This window comes from Neopsephotus bourkii, unplaced genomic scaffold (assembly GCF_033783945.1).
Source record: "Neopsephotus bourkii isolate Nb327-2 ecotype Australia unplaced genomic scaffold, CSIRO-AGI_Nbou_v1 NB_668, whole genome shotgun sequence".
Taxonomy (NCBI): Eukaryota; Metazoa; Chordata; class Aves; order Psittaciformes; family Psittacidae; genus Neopsephotus; species Neopsephotus bourkii.
This window is the reverse complement of record NW_026901167.1, coordinates 1,139,665-1,165,187: the sequence shown is the minus strand read 5'-3', so window position 1 is coordinate 1,165,187 and position 25,523 is coordinate 1,139,665. Positions and strand designations below refer to the sequence as shown.

Here is a 25,523-nt window from a genome sequence, read left to right as displayed (position 1 = left end):
TCTGTCAGACTAATCCAAACCTGCTCCATGCTGAGGACCTCTCAACAGAATGGCTGCCAGAAGTGTCCAGCTGTACCTCTATGTGTCATGAATATGTCTGGTGCTGGCCAGCAACTATTACAGACCCTACTATGTCCTACTATAGTCGATGAAGGGCTGACATAGAACCACAGAGAGGTTTGGGTTAGAAGGGACCTCAAAGCTTCTCCAGCTCCAACCCCTGCCACGGGCAGGGACCCCTTCCACTGGAGCAGCTTGCTCCAAGCCCCTGTGTCCAACCTGGCCTTGAGCACTGCCAGGGATGGGGCAGCCACAGCTTCTCTGGGCACCCTGTGCCAGCGCCTCAGCACCCTCACAGGGAAGAGCTTCTGCCTTATCTCTAACCTGAACTTCCCCTGGTTCAGTCTGAACCCATCACCCCTTGTCCTATCGCTGCAGTCCCTGATGACGGCTCGTCCCTCTCCAGTATCCACCCGAAGGTCATCTCCTCCTCCAAGCAAGCTAAGATAGACCATGATAATATTCCAGGAGGCAAAAAAAGGCAAAACTACAGACTCCTGCAGCAGCAAGCAATGGAAAATAAGATGCCTGCTGGCTGAAAATAGATTTAGTGCCCAAGTATTCCCCATCACCTCTTACAGCCAAACAGGAGCCTGACATATGCACATGCTGGAAGGTCCTGGGCAGGAAACCATTCCCGCATGGCACCCTCTGCATGCTCTTAGACTGCAGACAGACAACACAAAATAGAGATGAACACTTCTATGCAGGGTTGCATTACAGTGAAGGGGAACTCAGCCCAACAAAACCATCCTCCTATGCTACAGGCGTTTAAAAGCTTATTGAAACCCTGACATAACACTCAGCAAGACATTATTATAATGCATAGGAAAATACCACTCTGTATAAGGACAAAGCAGCTGCATTCTGAAGGAGCAACAATGGCTTAGCCTAAAATGTCATTACTACTAGGAAAATAAACAGGCAAGGACACTTCATGTTGTGCATTAAGCATTGCAACCTATCTGGGTGACACCACTGCACTGAGAACCAGCTACTCACTTTCCCATGTAATTTGTTTAACAGGCAGCTGAAGCCATTACAAAGACAAAAGAGAGGGTTTATATTCTGATCATTTACGTTTTATCTATATTAACAATCAAAAGCATCATCAGCAGCGGAGGAACTGTTGTCAGACACCATTTGGATGATTTACATCCTTTTAAGCGTATCCAGTGTTCTCATACCATTAGAAGCAGGGGGGAAATTAATAGAATATTAATGGCCAAGCAGCCTCCCAGTACAATAACTATTCCTTTTCCCATTCATGTTATCAGCCCACAGTGTAGCTCTGTTTCTTCTTAGAGAACTAAAATAGGAATGGGAATATACTAGCTGATCAAATTTCCTCCCATGCTGCACCAAACCTGAAGGGTTTCCACACACATGGCAAAGCTACTGATGGCTTGGCCTTCAGGTTCTTCCTTCCCACCTTTTTTTGCTGTGATGCTGAGCCCACAGCTCTTCCTTCGCTCATCACTACACCCCTTCCTTTGCGTGCCCTGTGTGTCCACACTCAGCTGCTGTCCCCTGCTTCACATTGGGACTGCAACCCCCAAAAAGAAGCAAGATTAAAGGCAACAGCACCGCTGGGTACCAACAGTTGTGTGTGTATTTGTGATCTGATGCTACATCATTGTCATTCAGGTGACAAGTGTCCCTAATCCTCAATTTCAGCAGTGAGAACTTACACCATCATTCCCATATCCTAAACTGAGGCTCCCTGGCAACCCCATCATTTCAAAGGACGAAAGGAAAACCAACACTGCAAAGGTCAGCAAGGACCAGCAGGACAGCCCGTTGGTACTTTGCTTCCCCTTGTACTTTTGACTAGATCCCTAACTCTGAAGAAGTGCATATATGGGAAAACCCACCTGCACCTCCACATACTTCCCAAAGCAGCGCAAAAGGAACAGTACGTGCTTTGCCAGACATGTCTACCTCTGCATTAAGGGGAGCAGAGGAAGTCAGGACATCACTGAAGAGCAGAGAAAGTCATAGCCCATTAACTATAATTAGAGGAGAGACTAATTTATGAAGCAGATAAACTTGGATGTATAAGTTCTCTCTATACAGTAAGAGCCTTCTGAAGAGTTTACATCATTCCCTGATATCAATCACAGAATCCCAGCCTGGTTTGGGTTGGAAGGGACCTCAAAGCTCCTCCAGCTCCAACCCCTGCCACGGGCAGGGACCCCTTCCACTGGAGCAGCTTGCTCCAAGCCCCTGTGTCCAACCTGGCCTTGAGCACTGCCAGGGATGGGGCAGCCACAGCTTCTCTGGGCACCCTGTGCCAGCGCCTCAGCACCCTCACAGGGAAGAGCTTCTGCCTTATCTCCAACCTGAACTTCCCCTGGTTCAGTTTGAACCCATCACCCCCTTGTCCCTGCTAAAGAGTCCCTCTCCAGCATCCTTAATGCAGTTTTCCTCTCTAATGTTGCTACTGTTCTTCCACCATCTCACCCTTTCCCCCCAGTGTCAGCGGCTGCGTCCTCTGACAAGAGCCCACCACAACGGGGAAGTGCCAACAGGATTCAGTTTTCAGTCCAAGTGGAGCTGTTGTTTCCTCTGCAACGTTTCACACTTCAGAACACGCCAGGAACGTCAGAGCCCATCAGCAGAAGCAGAATCAGAGCTCTGCTGCCCTGTTAATGCTGCGTGACCTCCTCAAGCACCTCGCTCCGGGAGAGGGAGACTGGGCACTCTGCAGGGAGCGCAACAAGGCCAAGGAGGGGAGGGGGACAGGGAGCTAAGCTGAGCATTACCCACAAGGTTAAAATACAGGGAGCATGGAACCAGTGCCTCCGCCTTAGGAGAGCTGGATGCTCTTCTGGAGAAGGGGGATGCAAACTCTGGAGGAGAGCAGGGAGGTGAGACTTGCTCCTCGATCACTCTTAAATCCCTTCTGTACCACCTCTGAATGCAGAAGTGGCAACCCCAAGCCGACTGCATAGAGGATGAAAGTGCGATGTTCACTCAAGGATTCCTTAAGCCTCTCTTCAGCGTCTCACCAGGACAAGGCAGGGGGTCACGTACAGAAATAACACGCAGGAGTCCTGTTTTCTGTCCCCCTTTACCACTGAGCTTACCTGCTGCTGTTGTGCTAACACCTCAGCTCCAAGACACACACAAACCCTCCTCCTGAAGCCTTTAAACCCAGCACAGTGAGTTATGTGCACTTGCAGACCTCTACATAGGCACAACAGCGATGTATCTGTGCTTCCCCAGGCCAGCCTGGGCAGAAAGCCTCGGGCACAACAGGCACTGGCCATGAAGACACCAACCTTGCTTCTCCAAGAGTTTTACAGACCTAAAGGTCTAGTGCCAAAACCTGGTATTCATAGGGCAGATCAGCTCCAACCCACAGCAACTCCAAAGCATAGATCTGGTACAACTTAAACATGAAGCTTTCCTGCTGGTGCTTTTCCACTTCTTATTGCCCTATGATCGATGCTACAGAATCGAGTGGTGCTTTGTGCACCAAAGGGTGACACTGGGCTACTGCAGATCTCCTCTGTGCCAGCTCCTTGCCACATAGAATAGTTAGGGTTGGAAAGGAACCTAAGATCACCCAGTTCCAGCCCTCCTGCCGTGAGCAGGGACACCTCACACTGGACCAAGTCACCCAAGGCTCACATGAGAGGATAAAAAGCCACTCTCATATTCCACAAGCAAGCTCACTTTAACTTCAGCTTTTGAGTCCCTTCCAGATCTCTGAATGAACGATCACACTGGAGAACAGGACAATAGCTTCCAACAGCCATTTAGATTAAATATTATAACTAATTATAGGCAGAGCCTGTCACAGTTGCCTACTGCTTCTGATCTTTGGACCCTATTCCTACTTACCTGTGATTTTGCCAAGCTCTAACCATCTGGACTGCAACTTTCCATGCCTCTTGTCTGCCTCAGGCTAGTTTGCGCTGCAGGCAAAGTGGTTCAAGTGTTCCTGAGAAAAAGGCAGATGAGAAAGGTTCCTTTCTCTCTTTTTTGCCTACAGTAAGGCAGCCTGATGACCTTCTCTTTAATGAGCTGAAGCACCTCCCAGCCTTTAGAACAGAGCTCAGCTTTTGACAGGACGTGGGCAAGTCCGTATGAGCATGAAGCGCTGTCACAGTTTGGGGGTCCAGTTTGAGCTTAGGGTTATGTTTTGAGGAGAGCAGGAGAGCTGAAAGCTTCTTTTGTTTTCAGCCTTTAAACCTCCTGCTTTTTTTAAAGAGAACCCAGGTTTTGGTGCATTATTCCTCCTTTTTATTAACTTAAATCAAAGTACTTAGGGAGGTGATCCTACAGGGACATTGGGGAAGGACTCTTCATCAGTGACAGCACAGGAGTGATTGGTTCAGACTGAAACAGGGGAAGTTCAGGTTAGATCTAAGGAAGAAGTTCTTCCCTGTGATGGTGGTGAGGTGCTGGCACAGGGTGCCCAAAGCATCCATCCCTGGCAGTGCTCAAGGCCTTGGGCAACATGGTCTGGTGTGAGGTGTCCCTGCCCGTGGCAGGGGGTTGGAACTGGATGATCTTAAGGTCCTTTCCAACCCAAACCAGTCTGGGATTCTCTGATTCTACTTGGAAGTCAGGCACTGCTCCTCCAGCTGCTGGCCTTGCCAGCTCCAGAGGTCAAAAGGTGTGGAGGGTACAAAAGAGGCCATACCCAAACCCAAGGTCTATATCCTGAATGTGTGTTGTTACACTGCATTGAACACAACCAGAAAAGGTCTCAGTTAGGTTCCCTCCGAATTTCAGGGGGTTTATCTGTGGAAGAAACATGCACTGAGCATCACAAACCAGCTCAGCCCTGAACATCAGCCCTGAGCATCACAAACCAGCTCAGCCCTGAACATCAGCCCTGAACATCACAAACCAGCCCAGCACTGAACACCAGCCCTGAACATCACAAACCAGCCCAGCACTGAACACCAGCCCTGAACATCACAAACCAGCTCAGCCCTGAACATCACAAACCAGCTCAGCCCTGAGCATCACAAACCAGCTCAGCCCTGAGCATCACAAACCAGCAGAAAAATCAATGGAATTGTCAATTCTACAAGTTTGTCAATTCTTATGGAATTGAGAGTCTTGAAGAATTCTGGCCTGAAGTGTTAATTTAAAGCATTAATAACCAGGCATCAAACATGGAGGAGACACAAAATGACTTGTTAAGGACACTCACCCAGTGCCCTTCCACAAGAAGTTGATGGAAAAATACACACAATGCTATAATGAAAGGCTCTATTCTAATGCACAGGACACAAGAAACCAAATGGAGGTTTATTCCATAACCTTTGTGGACTTTTCACCCTCAATAGTGTGGTTCTGGTTGCCAGCTAGCTGTTGGCATGCGACAAATCCAGAGGAATCAGTGTGCAGCCCAAGAGGTTATTCTCTCCCAGCTCTGTATTTTCAAGAGGCATTTCAGGATCAAATACTTACGTACTAGTGAGCCCAATTATTTTCCATGCTTATGTCACAGCAAAGCATCACAAGCTGGAGGGAGTAAATGGTTTTCAGCCTCTCACCAGTTCAAAGCCTGCCTTCTCACTTGATGCGAAGCATTTGCTTTGACTTAATGCTAGTAATGCAGTGAGCTTTACAGGGCTTCTTCAAGGTAAAAATCTATGCAAGCCAGTAAAAAAAAAAAAATAGCATTTTACTGTCTATTAGTTCAAGAAGTAGATTCTAAATCACATCCCTTTGAAAATGAAGCATTTCCCCAAATGTCAAATGCACTGCTTGTTCTTCACTGCCAGCACAATGTGAGGTACAGGCCTAGTAATACCATTTCCAGGCTGTTATCTAAACAGCCTATGAACAAAGCAAGAGAGGGGAAAAAGCATCTTATCACCTCCAGCTTTAAAGCTGCTGCAAATTCCAACACTCAAGTGCCATCTCTCAGTGAACACAGAGAACAGAAGAGCTCCTCTGTATGGAAACACAACTTTAATCTCTCTTCAGGAATCACAAAGCTCATTCCCAAGGACAACAGAGGCTACAGCAGCACAAGGGCTTCTCAAGGCAGAAAAAGGGGGAAAGGTCTGCAAAGCAAAAAGCAAAGAAAGGGAGGACCACCGTTTCTCAGCCTGGCCTCACAAGAGGCTGAGCAGGAGCCCACCACCCCCCAGTGCTGGGCTCTGGCTATTCATTCCCTAGCCAAAACAACTGAAACAAAGCAGGATGTGTTTTCTACTGCTGCATTAATAGCAGGAACCAACTCCTCCTTACAGCAGACACTTCAGGCAGAGGAAATGCTGTGCAGGAGATTCAGCCTTCTCCTGGTCATTTCTTTTCTTTAGATGAGAGCTTTATAGTTGATGGGGTTCAGCTTCTTTACTACCCAAGAAGAGGCTGAGCTGCAGAACCACTCTCCAGCTGAGGGGGACAATGCACCACACCACCCATGGAAATCCTTCTTAAGCCATCTCAAAGGCCTCCAGCCAGCTCTTACCCACTGAGTACAGGGTAACTCCCAAAGGATCCATAAGGAGGATGATGTCAGCTGTGCAGCTGGGTATCAGAGACCAGCACTCCCCTGGCAATGACAGCATGAATAATCACCATCAAAGCCTCACCCAGAGGGAAGCTCTGCACCTCAAGCAGCCACCAAGGCTATCTCTAGCACATGGTAGCTCCCACCCTGCTATGCTGTGGGCTGGGTGAAGGACCAACAACCACTGTTCTCTTCCATTCAAAGAACTATTTGCAACCGAGGAGTATGTAAGACCAGTTGCCAGCCCACTTACAGGGGAGACCGAGCAGACTGGAATCATTTCCTCATGCAAAGGCAGGAAAAACACATGTGCCATTTCAACTGAATTCCTTGCAAATTCAGTAGCAATTTGATTTTGCTGGTTTAATGAGGCAGATTCCAGAGAGTGCATTGATCTGATCGGCCTTCACATCCCTGGCTCGCCTTTCGGTGACAACCAATTTCCTTACATGCATTATTGGCTGATTCCATTTCCTTTCCCTAAAAAGAAAAGGAGCATAATTTTCCCTGTAATCATAGCAGGAATTTGACCAATACAAACATGCTGCAGTAATGCAAGCTGTTCTTCACCAACTTCCCTCAAAGAGAGGGAATTCCACAGCTGGGAGCTGTATCCCTGGAGGCACCCTCACTGTTCTCTGCTGCTTTGTGACACTCAGTCAGATTTCCTGACTTGAGGATGGCAAATTTGGGAATGAAACCAGCAACAGAACCCGGTTCCAATTGCTCTGCACTGCTGGTTGGTTTGCCCTGTCTCAGGGTTGGGCTTTTCTGCTCCTCACTTTCCAGCTAATAGGTCTGGGTGAGATGGTTTTTCCCAAACACACATTCAGATTATCAGGTTTCCAATTAAGATTTTGGTTTTAATGCTAACAGATTAAACACAGTGCTTCCTGTGTCTCATGGCTCAGAGAAGATGCACTGGTACCCACACGCATCCCTCCATGGAAATGCAGTTACATCCACATGTGAGTGTTTTCTCTCTCTCCCATCAGCACCGTTTGGCTCTGACCCACCACTGCTCCATGGGACAAATGGGCCCAATCAGCATCACATCAAACCTATGTGAAGAACTGCTGCACAAGGCAGCAATGACAGAGTCACTCTGACTCTCAATGCCCAATCAGCATCACATCAAACCTGTGTGAAGAGCTGCTGCACAATGCAGCAGTGACAGAGTCACTCTAACTCTCACTTTAACTCCCATTGCTGCACAAGGCAACAATGACAGAGTCACCCTAACTCTCAATGCCCAATCCAGCATCACATCAAACCTATGTGAAGAACTGCTGCACAATACAGCACTGACAGGGTCACTCTAACTCTCAATGCTGGATTTAGCAGTGATTCAGGTAAGTGCATAAATATACCCTGAAGTATTTTCCTGGGCCTTCTTAGGATAAGTCCTGAGCACACCAAGGTACCACCATCCCACCAACACCACTTCCAGGCACTACAGCAGAGGGGAAGCAGCCGAGCTGTGAAAAGTCAGACCAAGCCATTCCTATCACTGCAGAACATATCAAGGATAAAGCCCAAAGCTTGAGAACTGGATTGTCAGTGCCTACAGTGCATCCAAAAGTCCCACAGGCTTCTCTGCAATAGCTGATGCGGGAGGCTCTGCCAGCTCCACACACTCATGTGGAAAGCTCTCATCTGCCCTGTTTGAGCGGTGTTTTCACAGATTAATACACTTTCACAGTAAAATGAAGGGTTATAAATTGCTCAAATTGATTTCACATCAGCACTGAAGTCAGAGTGAGTAACACACCTGAGGTGACCCCATCTGCTCAGGGGAACGTGAAACCACAGCGCATCGACGGTGTAATGGGCTCCACACGAGTTCATTTCCCTCCGATGAGATGCACCATTGGCTAGTTCATTGCTGGAGCTTATTGCTGCTTTAAAAGCAAAATGTTTTCTTTACGGAGACAGTCCCTGCCTTTACTGCCGGGTGCTGCCTTCTCCCCCCCTTTCCTGCACAGCAAATGCATTTGAAACACTTTGCACAATGAAAAGGCCTCTATTTATTCTGCCAGGCCAAGAGATGGAAGGTGCCACCGTGCCCATCTCTGCACTAGAATTACAAAGGGAAAAAAAACCCAACAAAATGTAATTTGACTGGTTTATAGTATTAGGAGGCATTTAAGAATGTTGGTACTTGAGCTGTCAAAAGATGCAGCTCTGAAGGTAACTACAGAAAACAGCCCATTTGTAGAACAGAGGAAACCAGGGAGTGAGGGCTCCTGTGTATCTCCCAACTCTGCTCCCACAGGGAATGCAGGCAGAGGACCCTGTTTTGCCAGAGCAGCTGGGACAGGCAGCACCACCAGGCTGCACCATGCAGGAGACACTGCAGGCATCTCAGCATGGCCATGATGCTCCTCTGCAGAGACCCTGTCTGAACATGTCCCCATCCAAAGCATCCCCCTCTCCTAGGGGGGCAGAGCACCACATGGAGTAAGCGTGTGCAGCCCCATGGCCAATGCCTCCCTATGCCCCACAGAAGCAGGGGAGCACCATCCCCTTTCAGAGCAGAAAAGCAGCAGCAGAGCCAGCAGGGGCTGGTACCCCAGCAGCAGAAGACAGGTCCACAAGTACCAAGGAACTCCTACTCCTCTGCACTTTGGACTGGAGACTCTAAGCCCAGACACCAAGCACAGTGTTTAAAAGCTGCTGAAGCAGCACATAGGCAGTTCCTAAAAGCCCCCCATTAACCTCCAAGCCTCATTTCACTGATGAGGGGAAGGGCATCAGCGTTTAATTGCAGGGGAAGAACAAAGAGGCAGGACACAGGGAAGGAGTGAAGGAATCTCAACCATACACTTTTCTCTATGGCTGCACCCTTCAAGCCATCCCCAGAAGCAGGGGCTGAGGGGCTGGTGGCATCTCCTACCACACACTTCACCGCTCCACAGACGTGCCAGGGAGTTGCTGCTAGCCCTTTGCAATGGGCACAACACAGCTTCCTCCTACAGCAGCCAGCCTCTGGATACCCAACATGGGCACCCCACAGGGTCTGCATGGAAACGCAGATGGGAGCACGAGAGGCCATGGATGTGGGGCTGTACTGCAGATCTCAAATGAGAATGCAGGAAAACAGCAGCAAAAGCCAACAAGCTCCATCCTGCAAGGAAGGGCCCCAAGGATGCCTGCTGGGCTCTCCATCAGCTGTGAGCAAGGGATGTGCAAAGCTGCCTGAGATGCACCAGCGGTCTGGGAGATCAAGGGAAATGTGACCACTGGTACAGACTGGAGCAGAGGAGAGGGAGCCCAGGCAAGGGAGCAGCCCCACATCTCAGGCTCAGCACCACAAGGAGCACTGAGAGCCAGCAGCCCCATCCAGCACACCCAGAGCCTCATCATCTGCATGCAGCGCTGTGCTGGCATTGGAACTCCAGGCAGCAAGAGGAAGAAACAAAAGCAAGAGCAAGCATCTTCCCAAATCTCTCTTCCCAGCAGTGTGCATGCAATACTTCCAAAGCCATGGTTTATGTGGCTCAGGAGGGCAGTTTCATGCCCTAACTCCTGCATGATGGATTTTACAATTTGTTAAAGAAACTCATCAATCCTCAGCAGTCATTTTTAATGCCCAGAGCCTCCACAAACGCCTGCATTTTGCTGATCCCCCAATTTCAAATCACTTGAAACTGCTGCTACGATTACAGCTCTGCTCCTAAAGCTAAGCATTATAGCCCACTCCAGACTCCCAGCTTCGTGCGCTAGTGTAATAAACAGATTAACTGTGATTTATGAACAATAAGTTCTGGTTATTTGAAAGGAAACATTACTTCCCTATACTGATTCTGACAAACTGGGAGCTCTCATTATGCAGACAGCTCTTCCCACCTGCCTGGAACCATCAGTTTAGAACATCATCGCCAACCTGGGAGATAGTTTTCCACTGCAAACCTGGTGCATCCCAAGCATCTGGCAGGAAGCACTGCCAAAGGCAGGATGCCAGCCTGGATTGACCCAGTGGCACCAGTACTATTTTAACACATTAATAACAAAACCAACAACAAAAGAAGCTTTCAAAGGGGACAACTGCCACTGTATGGATGGCAGCAAGGAAGGAGGCAGCAAGCAGAGGAGTAACTAGGAGCAGGAACCATAAGATGATACAAAGATCTATTTGTGGTGCTTGTTTGCTTGTAAAGTCTAATTAGTTTTAATATTCTCTTTCCAAAAGCTGAATCCCTTCTTTGAATCCACTCTAAAATGTCAGCTTCATCTTTACAAGCCCACAAGCAAGAGTTCACATTTTCACGTGCACTCTCACAACACACCTACGGCTTTGAAGCTGGCCACCCCGCTCACCTGAGACTTGGCTACTGCTGAGCATCTGGTTTTACATGTGTCCAGTTAACCATAATCTGCTGAGCATCTGGTTTTACATGTATTCAGTTAACCATAATCACTTCTCCCCTGCATAAAGAAGCTGTGCAAGAAGCCTCCTCCCTGCACAGTGGCCTGCAGAATGGTGCTGTGCTCAAGTGCTGCTGCCAACACCTGGGGGACCCTCCTGCACTGTCAGACTTCACTGGCTTGAGGACACTGGAGTATTAATCTATCCCAGACAATAGGACATGGCTCTGCTGGGCAGCTCTTGTACCAGTGGACCCTTCCCAGCAGCACTCCCACCACGGTGCCCATCTCTTCTCACCTAATGGATGCAACGCGCATCTTGGACTCACCCATCCAAGGCATGGTTACTAAAGATCGAAGGCTTTATATACTGAAACCCCTTCAGTAGAATAAAAGAAGCCTCAACTCCCTCACCTTGCCTCTAAAGCAGTAACAGCAGCTCGTGAAAAGTCTTGAAGGATTCTGAATAAGAAATGTGGAGAGACAATCACTGATCTTTTATCTTCCAGGCTTCAAGAGGAACCCAGTTCTTCAAAGAAAATCCAGTAAAGCCCAGACATTCCCATCATACCAAAATAAATGATTCAGTCATGCTTTAGAGGCCTCCACCATTACGGTTGGCTATTTGATACATCTGTGGCTTAGGTGTCCCTAAGCTGATTAGAGATAACCTGATAGCTTACAATGTCAACACCAGCTTCACTCCCAACAGGCAGGAATGGACAATGCAAATAACTGTAAATAACCAAAAGGGAGGCTATAGGGATGCTGGGGGGGAACTCTTCATTGGGGACTGTAGTGACAGGACAAGGGGTAATGGGTTAAAACTGAAACAGGGGAAGTTTAGATTGGATATAAGGAAGAAGTTCTCTACTGTGAGGGTGGTGAGGCACTGGAATGGGTTGCCCAGGGAGGTTGTGAATGCTCCATCCCCGGCAGTGTTCAAGGCCAGGTTGGACGAAGCCTTGGGTGCCATGGTTTAGTGTGAGGTGTCCCTGCCCATGGCAGGGGGTTGGAACTGGATGATCTTAAGGTCCTTTCCAACCCTAACTATTCTATGATCCTATAAGGTCAAGAGAAAGAGAGGGGAGAAAGGTGACTGGCAGGCCAGGCTCTCCCCATTTGCCACAGCAGGTTAGCTGCAGTAACTCAAAGGTTAGTTTGGATGAGAACTCCAGAGCAATACTATATGGCACTTGCCAAAAGCCCCATGAGCAAGTTCAGCTCATGTTCAACCTCATGGTATGCAACAGAGCTGCTGTCAGCTGAGAACCCGAACCAGCAGGTAGGCACATGGGCAGATACCAGCATGGATGCACTGCATGAAAGCAAAAACACCTGCCCTCAAAGCATAAGATTTCAGTGCAGTCAAGGCAGCTACAATCCATCCCAACACTGTCAAACACAGCGAGTTTCCAAAGGATTAAATCACTACTCAAATAATCTTCATCATTTAGAAAATGCCTGTAAGAGAAGTCCAGGAGCTAACTGTACCAGAGAGACTGAGCGAAGGGAGGATTCTTTGGGCTGGGATTTTTCCTTCTTAACTGCAATAAAGAAAAAGCCCAAGGCTCTAAAATTAATAATCCAATAAACTTTGCTACACGAACGTTGTAACAGATAGGCCTGGATAAGGGTTTCTGTAAATGCCAGACAATTTCCCTTGATCTTTATCAGCAGCGAGGCTGCTCTGGCTTCTGTGGGAAGAAATTCAATTTGGTGCCAAATAACAACATCTGGGTGAGATTTCACTTGTCAGACCAGCAGTCCCTTCAGATGCCAAGCTAAAAATACTCACGTTCATTCTGAAGGATTTCACATTTGTATTTCCTTTTAACATGAGTGTCTGGGGTATGTTTCCACTCCCCCATCCTTGTGCTGCTCTCTAAAGCAGGGTATTGCACATCCTCTGTGCAGGACCCTCAGCAGAAGCCAGGGGTAAGACGCATGTCCTGCAGTCCCAACACCTGAAGCCACAGGGCATCTGTCCCCAGCTTCAAACAAAGGCACCATGCAGAAGCAGGACCTGCAGGAGATGCTTGGGGACCACAGTGGGCTCCAATAGCACTCCAGCACTGCTCCAGCATCCCCCCAGTAACCGCATCCAGCCCCTGCAATGGGAGTCCCGCACTCCCCACCTCTGCCACAGCAACAGGAGGTTTGCCAACCTGCAATGAGCTGTCACAGCACATACCTTGGCAGTGTGGGAGCATGCTGGTGGGATTTGATTTGAGACACAACAGCCTTAGTGATGTTGGGAGATAGAAACCTGTCCCCTACCATCAGCAGGGCCAAGAAACAGGAAATCAGACTGCTGCATGTTGAATCCACTTTCTACAGCTGGAACAGCCTCTGGCGCTACAGCCATCAAACCGCTCTTGAACAAGCAGCAATCAACATATCCACCTCTTAACAAAGTGGGTTTCTATAGACTTTGAGGCTAAATGTAAAGATAACAATAGTACACAGTTTTCAAAGTCTAATGAATTGCTCTTCCAGGTCCAACCCACTTTATATGAGGTACTTAAAGCGAGCTCCTCAGTGTTTCCAGCTAGGAATTCCTCTTCTTCAACAGATTGCAAAACACCCTGAAAATCAGTCAGAAGCCTTTTCATAAGCAGCAGTGGACAGGAATTCTTCCATTAAATGCTTTTCATCCCTGCTACCCACAATGGCAATTCTGCATACCAAGGCTTTCCAAATCAGCTCCCAAATCCCTGCACAGGAAAAGGGCTCTCACTGCCAGGGTGGAAAAACAAAAGGAAAACCATCAGAGCAAGGGATTCAGCTCTGCCGAAGAGGCAGAAAGTTCCAAGCTAGAGGACCCAGATCTGCTATCCTGTGCACAACCTGCAGTAACAGAGGGTGTCATTCCTACATGCAATAAGAGTTCTCGCTGAGATGTTTGTGTTAAATGGTAGGGCAAGGATCAGCGCTTTGTATTCCAGCCAGGTTATTAACCTCTGAAGTCAGTCCACATTTCCAATCTCTCCATAGTTTTACTCCATTCTATTCAGAGGAATTGGAACTTAAGAGTCACTGCATTGACAAGCATAGGGAAAAAGTACACTGTTAACTCCTCAGCAATCCAGTTGATCTCGCACTGAGAAAACACAACACGTTAGACTGCATCAGGCAGCCATGGACCAGAACAGAGCTTTGCCATGATCTCTCAGGCCTCAGCAGGCTTCGGGTCTTGCTATTAATGATGCACAGCCAAAGATTAATCAATTACTCTGCAGAAATATCAGCATGAAGGAAAAGAACCCCACTTGACTGCTCATGCCTTCTTTAGATATAGGCAGAAGTGCCATCAATAGAGAACAATGGAGCCTCAATAGGAAAGCACTCAATAACCAAGCAATCATTTCATTACCATTAACCATGGACGGAGTAAGTTTTGCTTGTGTAAAGGCCCTAAAAAACACTGGTAGCAGATTTAAGTGACATGAACTCATGTGTATCCACAGGAGGACAGTATTTGTCAAAGCTTAGCTTTGCCAAGAGGACAACACATCGCATTAGAAGAAGAAAATACATCAAATTATCACTAGAAAAGGAAGAGAGCTGCCACCATAGCACGGCACCAGGTCACCAAACCCTCACATACCCCCTGGTGAGCCACAGGGATAGCACTCGTGAGCATGCCAGCCTCTCTCATGGAACAACCAACTTCATTTTGCGGTGGATAACAACGATCAATGCACACACTTCAGTCTGATGCTTACCAAGCATTACACTGGGGTGACAACCAGACCACGTTACTGCAGCAGACATCAGAAAGTTCTGATGTCTGGGCTGAAGTTCTGGGCTGGCACAATCAGCCCAGATGGTGCTTGCACAGACATGGAAATGCTGGGAGAGGTGGGGTTTTCATTTATAGCTACATTTCCACGTGAAGAGGTGTAGTCTTTAAAGTTACAATTGCTGTTTCAACGACAGGAATATTTAGGACAAGCCTGCCAGAGCAGCCACATCCCAGATTGGGTGTATTATTTATCAGAAATTAGCATATATAACACATACAATCACATGAAAACCAGAAAACTTCCAGCCACGTGCACTTCTGACTGCGAGATGCTGAGAAACAGCACCGAAAGCATCTCCTCCTCCCTGGACCACCCCCAGCACCCACCTTGGAAGACAGCAGCGTTCTGGATGACAAGGAACTTGAGCTCCATGCTGGCAGACTGCAGGAGCTGCTCCATGGTCAGGCGGGCTGTTGCCTGGTACTTCTCCTCCATCTTCCTGGAGCAGCACGTGGAGCCCTTGGGGATACATACTTGGAGATCAGAGCCTGGAGAGGAAGAAGGACACAAAACTTGCTTGAGGGGTTGGAATTAGCGGGAGACGACGAACTCCATGAGTTGGTATCACTGCAATCACTGCTTGGACAAATGGATGACATGCCTGGGGTTGTCCTGAGCAAGCAGCTTGGCTGAAAGAGCAGATTGACAAGGCAGAGCCAGGATCGCTGAGCAATAGCCCCTGGGAGCCTGCTTTGTACTCCTGGCCGCAGCTCCCACACACTCTATCCACTGACGTGCTGGTGCCCAGCAGAGGGATACAGAGCATCACCCTGCTGCTCCCACATGCTGACCAGCACGCTGGTCAGGAGCTGCAGGCAGCCAGAGAGATGGGGTCAGAGATGAGGAAAGGAGCCAGGATGTGGAGCTGTGGATTTACAATGAACAGGGCAGCAACAACGACTACAGGACCACACAGCAGTAATTTACCATTGTTCAGTTCTGACTTCTAAACTGTGCACAGCTCCTGAGTCCTCCCAGTTCCACTATTCCACCCTCACCTCACTGCAACAAGCCCCCTCCACCCATTCACCAGAGTGGTAGGAAAGCCAGAGGACAAAGGCAAGAGGAACATCGCTTGCTCTAGCACCTCGAGCTGTAACTCAAAGCACTGGTCAGTGATGCTAAACTTTGGGCTTTAGACATTCCCAAAGCTTTTACTCCTGGAGGTAGTAGACAAATTTTAGGAAAAGTGCTGTTAGCCAAAAATAAATCAAATCTAGGAAAAAAAAAAAAAAAGAGAGAAAGAATACTCATTGTTTGGATTCAGACAACAGGAGAAGATGGGACAGAAGAACTGGAAATAGTAGCAGTAAGAAGCCTCATTCTGGATCAACTTTCAATAGCAAACCTCAGCCCCACAAACACAAGCAAAGCAATGAGCTCCTATCAAAGCAAAGAGCCTTCATCCTGCAGAACACATCTAACCTGATGCTGCTGTTAGAAACTAACAGTAAGCAACAACTCCGTTAAAAAGAGCTATCCAGGGCCAGGCAGCAGCAAGGACCTCACAGTTCAGTGGCTGCCATCTAAAGAGCACCGTGCCCAGAGCAGGAACAGCTCTCTCTTATGCTCAGCACTGCCCAGAATGAGGATTAGGAAGCAGTCCCCAAGCACAGCACAGACAGGGCAAATGCTCCTCATGCCCCTCAGCCTTCACCCTGCCTTCCCCTTTGCCTGAGAAGCCTTTTTCCCCTCTGTAAAAGTCACTTTGGTGATTTACATCTTTGCTATGGAGGCATCACTCACCCTTTCGGGATCTCCTCTCCTTCTCAGGAGTCTGTTAGCACATCCACTCTCTCACTAATTACTACAAAGGCTCAAGTCACTTTTGTAAGCAGAACAGGATTAATATTAACGTCAGTTCAACCGTGCACCTCCTGAGGAGGAGTCACACACACCAACAGGGGAACATCAGCTATCAGGAGCCGTGACAGCAGAAACCCTCCTGCCTTCAGCCCCATCCCTTCCCCAGCACAGCCCGGGGGAAACAAAACGAAACCCTTCACCTGCAGCATGAACATCACACACAGAAATGAGCTTTAACCAGTGCACGTCCTGTCATCACTGCAGAGCAACACATGGCAAAGGGCGAGAAAGCCCACGGCACCATCCCGTCTGCCTCAGTTTCCCCTTCTGCAACACAGGGCGTGCAGCACAGATTTCTCCATCAGCAAGGCCAAGTTGGATGGGGCTTGGAGCCCTGTCCTAGTGCCTGCTCCAGTGGAAGGTGTTGGAGCTGGAGGAGCTTTGAGGTCCCTTCAACCCAGACCATTCTATGGTTCCCTTCTGTTTGGAGGAAGGAAGGGGAAGAGGGGAGCAGGCACCAAGAAGACAAGCCCTATTAGCTCACAGCCCTTGAAATCGCACTGTAACTTGTCACAGTAGCTCTCCTTGCCTGTGACAGGGGAGTTCAAACTGGATGAGCTTTACAGTCCCTTCCAACCCAAACCAGTCTGGGATCCTCTGATGAGCGCCTCTGGAGAACAGAAGTCAGCACCACTAACCTAGAGATGGACTCGCAGTGCCTCATGAACTCACCCCCTCCAGAGGAGCGCTGTGACAGGTATTGCATGCATCAAAACCAAACCACAGGGACAATAAAACCACCTAACAGCAAGACACGGCCCTAATGAGAGCAGCAGCTCTGTAACAGCAAGTTAAAGAGGTTGTTTCAAGTCAAGTCCAAGTCAATTTACACCACAAAGAGGCTTAGCATGGTCCCTTTAACGCTACAATACAGCCAGAAATTCCTTGTTAATACAAAACTTACTTCCTCCTACATTTATTGTATTAGGACACATTTCAAATGAAGGGGGGAAATAAAAGCCTTCCATGATTAATGGAAATTCCAGTGTAGAAAATCCGAGGGCTGGCAATTAAGAGATCTGTGCAAGTTCAAGCCAGGGATAGGAAGCAGCAAGGTCATCTCCTCGCATCCCATCCTTCTCTTTGGCTATTAAGCCAATTTCTCCCTTTAAGTGGATCTTTATTGTTGTGAAGTAAAAAGACAGACATGCTGCAGCAAAGCCATCACAGGGGAGGAGGAAAAGCCTGGGAATTAACTCCGACCACTTAAAAGGTTTTACAGACACAGCCAACTAACACCAGCGACCAAACCATCATGGGAAATGCAACAGGTCAATACAGGCTCTTACAAGCTACGAGGGACAATGTTCTCCTTGGCACACAGTGCTGCTACAGAGGGCCAGGGAACAGGGGCCTGACTCCCATCTGTCAGCTATTTGCTGTGTTCGGCAGACCCTAACAGCTCCATCTGGAAGTCCCAATGGTAAGGAGAGGAGGTTTTGATGCCCAGGACCCCAGTTTATTCATACCATTGCTTGGAGGTCCCCTCTTCTGCACTCACACTGCAGCATCACCCAAAAGACCCAGATCCTGCATCCCAAACTACATGTGCTCCAAAGCATGAGGATGCAGAGACACGGCCACTGCAAGCCTACGGACCAGGCACCAGCATGAATTAAACTGCTACATGTTCTGGCTCCATAAATGCAATGCAAAATGTCCCATGAGTCATCAAACCCTACCCCTGCCTCCCAATCCACCTCCTCCAAGCATTTTATCTAACACAAACACCTCCAGTGATAGCTCCAACTTGCAAGATAGCAAAGCCCATTCAGCTGCCTAATGGCCCTTACTGTTTTATCTCCCAACCTACTCACTCCCCTTTTACTTAAAGATTGAAGCCATTCCACCTTGGAATGCCAGTCTCATCCCCCACAACCAACCTTCTCCTTTGCTATAAATCATCACATGTTCATTTTTGGAAAGAAGCATCCCACGAATTCCTCCAACAGTCTGATGAAATGGCATTTGGAAGCACACATCCCAATCTCTGCAAGGGGATACCGACGGGATGCTAAGCTCAACACCCAGCTCCGATGGGGGAGAAGGAGCTGGATGCGGCCCCTTCCATAGGCTCATGGGTGCCAGGCACTGCTGTGCCATTTATGCCATCTTGGGGAGCAGCAGCGTGAATGCTGCAGCAGTTCTGCACCCACTCCTACCTGACAGGACCAATCTCTACAGCTCTGGTGATTCCAGCACCGCCCTGCCTCTTCCTCCTCCTTCTCACAAAGGGAATTTCTCCTGAAGCCCGGCTAGCAGTGAATTGAAAGCATTACATTTGACTTTGGTGCACAGTTATTCCCAGATAGATCACTGGCACAGCAGAAGTGAATATAATGTCATAGAGTCAGAGAACCAGCCAGCTTGGAGAAGACCTTTAAGATCATGGAGTCCAACCATTACCCCACCACTAAGCCATGGCACTAAACACAAACTGATCTCCCCTCATGGACATCCCTCATGATCTCCACTCACAGACAACCCTCATTTCCCCTGATGGGCACCCCTCCCACCCCATAGCTGCCCCTCGCTGCCATCCCTCATCTCCCCTCACTGCCATCCCTCATCCCTCCTCATTGCTATCCCTTGCCTCCTCCTCCTCAGTGGGTTAAATGTCAAACTTCAGTGGATTAAATGTCAACCCCCCCTCCTCGAGATGCTGTGCAGGCGGTTGTGAGCTCCTTCGTGAGCCTGAAGGATTGTATTTGGATTTCAGCATCCCAAGATAGCTCCAACCCTGTCATCAGACCCTGACGGAGGAGCCATGCTTCCCACTGGAGCACACGAGCCTGCCCACCCAGATCCAATGGCAGCTTAAATCGGATTCACATTCCCCCAGACTCACCCCAGGCATTGCCTAAATGAGAACCCATCCCTGCCTCGTGTTCCACAGCCTCCTCCACAAGGAGCAGCAGAACCCTTCACTTCCTGCAGTCAGGAAATGTCAGAGGGCTTCATCCTGCTCTCCCAGTTTGTTAATGGCACCCATCAGAAAGCTGCTGCTTTCCTCTCTCTAATTGCTTCACACTCAGCATCATGCTTTAAACAGATAAAAGCAGTGATTCAACCTTTAAATATAGTGGGTTTCCCCCCAGCCATTTCAATCATTCCCCTCTTTTTTAAATCAAAACCCTGCTTTTAAATTATGTGGCTACGAGGTCATGCATCTGCCACTGGCTTTTAATGCTCAGCGTTTGTGGAGAGGGAACGGAATGCAACTGTTGAGGAGCCAGGTTAAGTGCTGATCTTTTTAAAACCTAATTAAAGAGATATGAATTATAAACCAACCTCGTTCAATAGGTGATGCAAGTGGGAACAGTATGGGTACTACATGGGATATTTATTAGTGCTTAATTAGCCTTTCTTTTCTATTCCATCTTGTGTTTCAGAAGGCCATCTGACTCTGGATGCCTCCCTAAGCCCTGCAGTGCTGCCAGGCAAATATAGCACCGTAACACCACGTCTTTTAAAAGACATTGTGGAGAAAATAGGTTTAATAGAGTAGATGCTTCCTTCTAACAAATCTATCAACGACGCTGTCATCCAAAGTATGGAGCTTAACTTGCGGGCACCCACTCACCGCGTATGGCTGCTGCGCTCGCACGCACACACCCTACAGCCATTCCAAAGGCTGGGAAGAGCAGTGCTCAGGATGTTGTTAACATCACCCCTTGGGAGCAAAGATAAAAGGAATGATCTCGCTATAAAACAATGCCTGGGGAGGTTACTGAGTTTTAGGGTTCTGCTCCCGCTCTCTGAACTAGCAAGAGAGCAACTTGCCAGCCTGGAATAATGAAGAACAGAAAACTCAATTAGCTAGTAAGCGAAGATCTGAAACCAGCACGCTCAGCTGAAGGGAAAGGCTGCACAGGGAGGAGAATCATTAGTCCCACTCTGGAAAAACAGCATAAAAGAGTAGGAGTACAAAGGGAACCAGCTCCCGAGCAAAGGTGCATTGAATCCAGCGGGAAGAGCTGGGGTGTTTAGTTTGTGTGTTGGCACACAGCAGCTGCCAAGAGAAGAAAAGAGAGAAGAAAGCTTGACAAGCTCAGGCAGCCGGTTGTAAAGCTTTACACCTCAACTCCGACAGCAAAAGGTTCGTGTCCTCTATTTTCTTTGGGTGAATCCATATTTGCTTCCATCAAAGAGAATGAACAAAAAGCCAGAAACTGCACCCTGCTGTGGGAGGAGGAGAAGACACGCTGCAGGTATCTCTGCTCAGACAAATACTCCTCAGCATCCACACAGCCCAGAGCAGATACATCTACCCCCTCTCCCCGAGTCATCGAGGCAACAGCTTGCCCCTTTCCCCTCTATCCACATGCACCAGCCCTGTTATCTGGAGTGTCACCATAAAGAAACCCAAACGTCGAGGAGGAGAGAAGAGCAGACAGGGAAAAAACTGCAATTCCAGCTACAGTTTATACATGGGCAATTACACAGGGAAAAAGACAAAAGGAAGAAGAAAACCAAGAAGAGACTTTAGTTATTAATGAATGCAAAGTTCCCCCTGCACAGAGCTGCGGGTGGCTCATGAGCTGGCATGAAGTCTCAACTCCAAAAGCCTACTAAAAGCACTCTCCCATCACCTCCTCTCCAGCACAGGGCCTCTCATCTAGCTCAAGTCGAGCTGTTGCCATGAATTACATCCTCCCACCGCTCCCAACAGTCAGCCACAGCTGACAGTACTTCAGTCGTGCTGCTCCCCACCTCCAAGCATGCCAAAGCATGCTCCAGAGCTACAAAAACCCAGTCCCCAGGCTTGAGGACCAGAGGAGACTGAGCTCCTGCTCACTGCCTGATGCACGCCTTCAGCTAGAATTATTCCCGGAACATTAGTACTGCTCATGAAACAGCACGACACCTCCCTCCCATTTATCAGAACTGCCTCTTCCCTCATTCAAAGCATCAGCCTGGTGTGGCTGGATCCTCTCCAGGGAGCACTGCGCTGATGGCCCCCAAGCCCATGCACCACTGAGCCGGTAAAATGGAGCCGTGGGACATTTCTCCCGCCTGTGTTGCAACTCAGCAGTGTTTCCTCTGCTTTAATGCCCTGAGCCACAACTGCTCCTAATGCAAAACGTGGCTTCCAGAAGTCGGTTTTCTGCTTGTGTCAAAAACACCCTGGCAGGTTTGAAGTCGGTTGTTTCAAGCCTTGGTTTCTCTAGGGTGATGTGATCTATAAGCAGAGGTTCTCAGAATTGACCCTGTGCTGATTTGTGGCTGGGAGCTCCAAAACTTTTCTAACTGACAGATGTATGAAAGGAAGAAAGCCATAAACAGAAGCCTGGGAAATAGTCCTTGAGTGATGTTTCCCTATTACAGAGATTTATGCAGCTGCTACTAGGAGAAGCGAGCGCTCTGAAGTGTAATTACTACAGAGTCATGCAAGATGGGCCAGATCCAAGGTATAAGCAAGCACTCATTGCTTTAATTATGACCAAGTTTATGTACTTAGGCAAACGTAAAATCCACTTTCGATTTGATATGTGGGAACTTTATCATCATAACAAGCTGGAAGCGTTCACTTGAAACACCAGCCCTGTTGCAAGATATTGATCCAGCTACCCACAGGCTCTGCAGAGAGGTAAAGGGCTCCTTCCTCCTCCCAAACAGCATTGGATGCAGCTGGGGCTCCCAGAGGAGCAACTCCAGCAACCTGAACCCAGCCAGGAAAGGAAGTCTCCAAGCGAAATCACCCACTGAAATCACAGCCTGGGCCAGGATGCAGGATGCCACTGGACCCATCACGGTGCAGCCCCTCACCACACTCAGCACAGCCGCTGCTCACCCCTCCATCACATCTCCCTGTAAATACACACTCCAAGAAAGTTACCTAGGGATCAAAACAGGCATTCACTGCCTCCCACAGGAGGAAGGGAAGGCATTTCTTTGATTACAAAGAACAAAATCTGTTGGTTTAGTGGTGATAAGAGCAGCTCCTTCCCCTCCCTGCAACTCTCCATCCAAGCATTTAATCACAAAGTATTTCCAGTGCTCCATACTGACAAGGAGACCGAGGCTCTGCAGAACGGAGAAAGAAGAGGTGCTGTTCCTGCAGCTAGTCCAAAGGGCATATTAAGAGTCTATTATTATATGGGAAGGGGATGCAAGGATAGGAAGGGATAGGGGAGGTACTCTCACACCAGGACTTACATCCCATCTCTCCTAGATCTCACAGCTGTTGATAACCTGAGGCATTGCTACAGTCCTGGAGCCCAAAGGATCTGGGATGTGCACCAGCAGACACCCCACCTTCCAGTCCCACCTTCTCCCCTTCCTCTCCTGCGCTGCAGCAGATCAGTGCTGAAGCAACTCTTGTGTCTCTGGCCCTGACTCCCAACACAAGCACCATAACTCAACACACCGTTATTAGAAGCAGCTACCGCTGGCGATGATCTCATTGCACCTCCCCTGCCTGTCACGTTTGCCTGCTATCTCTTCCTTTTCCTACTTTGATCAGAAGCTTTCCAGGGCAGGCGTTCTCCACTGCGTATTTAACCCAGCACAACCGCCCCAGAGCTCCCCAGGCAGCTCTATAACGCAGCCACCAGAACCTCATCCTTCTGCGTACACACAGGCACCCAGCCAGAGGAGCCCACACTCCCCCCTCGTTACCAAAAAAGCTGCAAAAGGAGCTCTAAAAAGCAGGAATTCAAGTATTTCACATACATTTTATAATAGGAACGAGGCATATATACGGAAAGCAGCCTAGCAGGGTGTAGCTGATGAGGTTTGGTGCGGTACCACCTGTGATGCTAATTGCACAGCGGAGTAACACCTCGCCCTGCTCGGTGCTCGCTGTCCGTTTCCAGCCTGTTTACCCGAGCCGTGGCAGCCCCTAAGCCCGGGCTGGGGGTGAGAGTCCTGGGCTGCCCAGCGCGGAGATCCCAGACCCCGATTTAAGGCAGCGCGGAGCCCGGCACTCCGAGCCCCAGCTGCCGGGCGGCGGGAGAGCGGCTCCGCACTGTCCCGTTACCGCGCAGAGAACCCCCCCCCCCCCTTCCGCACCCCTCCGCCGGGGCGCTGCGGCGGCGAGCCCTGGAGGGGAGGGCTGCAGACCAGACGCCACGGTGCCGGGCGGTCTCACCTGGCACTGGGCTCTCAGGCACCCACTTGGCTCCGGGCTGCAGCACCTGGAAGGAGGCGCGGACCGGGCGGCAGGCGTCTTCCCCCTTGGGCTGCGCGCTGGCCGGGGCACCGAGCAGCGCTGCCAGCAGCAGGAGCGCTCCGCCGCTCCCCGACATGGTCCCGGGCAGCGCGGCTGCTGCGCTACTCCGCACCCGCAGGCATCGCGGCCGGCAGCGGAGCCGGAGCCGGAGCCGGAGCCAGCCCCGCGCTGCGCCCGCCCGAAGAGCAGCCACGGTTCCGCCCCGCCCCGCCTTGCCGCGCTCCCATTGGTCCCCGCTCAGCCGGTTCCGCAAGCTGATTGGTGCTCGCCCCGCCATCCGCACGCTTGCCCCGCGCGCGGCAGTTTCCATCCCGCGCTGCCCGGAGCCATCAATGAACTACCGGGACATGGGGACACTGGGACACGGGGAGACTGGGACACTGGGACACGGGGAGACTGGGACAATGGGACACTGGGACACGGGGACACTGGGACACTGGGACATGGGGACACTGGGACAGGGGGACAATGGGACACGGGGAGACTGGGACACGGGGACAGTGGGACACTGGGACACGAGGACACTGGGACAATGGGACAATGGACAACGGGACACTGGACAACGGGACACTGAGACACTGGGACAACTGGACACTGGGAGACTGGGACAATTGAACACTGGGACAATAGGACACTGGGACACAGACACTGGGACAACTGGACACTGGGACACGGGGAGACTGGGACAATGGGACACTGGGACATGGGGAGACTGGGACAATAGGACACTGGGACAATAGGACACTGGGACACTGAGACACTGGGACAATGGGACACGGGGACAATGGGACACTGGCACCCCCAGCCAGGCCAGCACAACACAGCTCCGAGTCACCATCAGGAATGAGTGGCCATGCGCAAAGAGCTGTGCTCAACAGTTGTGCTTGATGTCCAAGCGGAAACCAGTGACGTGTGGTGCTCCTCAGGGGTCGGTGTTGGGATAGATCGTGTTTAACGTCTCTGTTGGTGACACGGACAGTGGGATGGAGCACCCTTAGCGAGCTTGCCGATGACACTGAGCTGTGTGGTGCTGCCGGCATGCTGGAGGGAAGGGATGGGATCCAGAGGCACCTGGACAGGCTGGAGAGGTGGGATTGGGTGAATCTCATGGAGTTCAACAAGGCCAAAGGCAAGGTTCTGTCCTCGGGTCAGGGCAATCCCAAACAGAACACAGGCTGGGGGAGCCTGCACGGAGCAGCCCTGAGGAGGACTTTGGGGTGTTGGGTGAGGAGAAGCTCCCCGTGACCGGGCTTCAGTGTACACTTGAGGCAAGAACACCCCCATATGCTGGGTGCACCCCCAGAGCGTGAGCAGCAGCTCAGGGAGGGGATCCTGCCCCTCTGCTGCGCTCTGGGGAGACCCCCCCTGCAGTCCTGGTCCAGCTCTGGGGCAGCAGCACAAGAGGGACCTGGAGCTGTTGGAGTGAGTGCAGAGGAGGCCATGGAGATGCTGCGAGGGCTGGAGCAGCTCTGCTCTGGAGCCAGGCTGAGAGAGCTGGGCTGGGGCAGCCTGGAGAAGAGAAGGCTCCTGAAGGGGAGACCTTAGAGCAGCTCCAGTGCCTAAAGGGGCTGCAGGAAACCTGGAGAGGGGCTTGGGACAAGGGATGTAGGGACAGGGCAAGGGGAATGGCTTGAACCTGCCCGAGGGGAGACTGAGCTGAGCTCTTAGGCAGAAGCTCTTCCCTGTGAGGGTGCTGAGGCGCTGGCACAGGGTGCCCAGAGAAGCTGTGGCTGCCCCATCCCTGGCAGTGCTCAAGGCC

General features: G+C 50.0%; 1 protein-coding gene across 2 annotated transcripts in view; it reads right to left on the bottom strand.

Annotated features, from left to right (window-relative positions):
• GPC3 (glypican 3) overlaps positions 1-23,884 on the bottom strand; it is a 130,315-nt gene extending 106,431 nt beyond the window's left edge. For both annotated transcript variants that reach the window (XM_061353228.1, XM_061353229.1), the window contains exons 1-2: positions 23,684-23,884; positions 15,051-15,212 (exon numbers count right to left, since the gene is read on the bottom strand). In XM_061353228.1, the coding sequence (XP_061209212.1) occupies positions 15,051-15,212; positions 23,684-23,840 (319 nt within the window). In that variant the 5' untranslated portion in view covers positions 23,841-23,884. The remainder of the gene's footprint in view (positions 1-15,050; positions 15,213-23,683) is intronic.
• Positions 23,885-25,523: the final 1,639 nt, after the last annotated feature.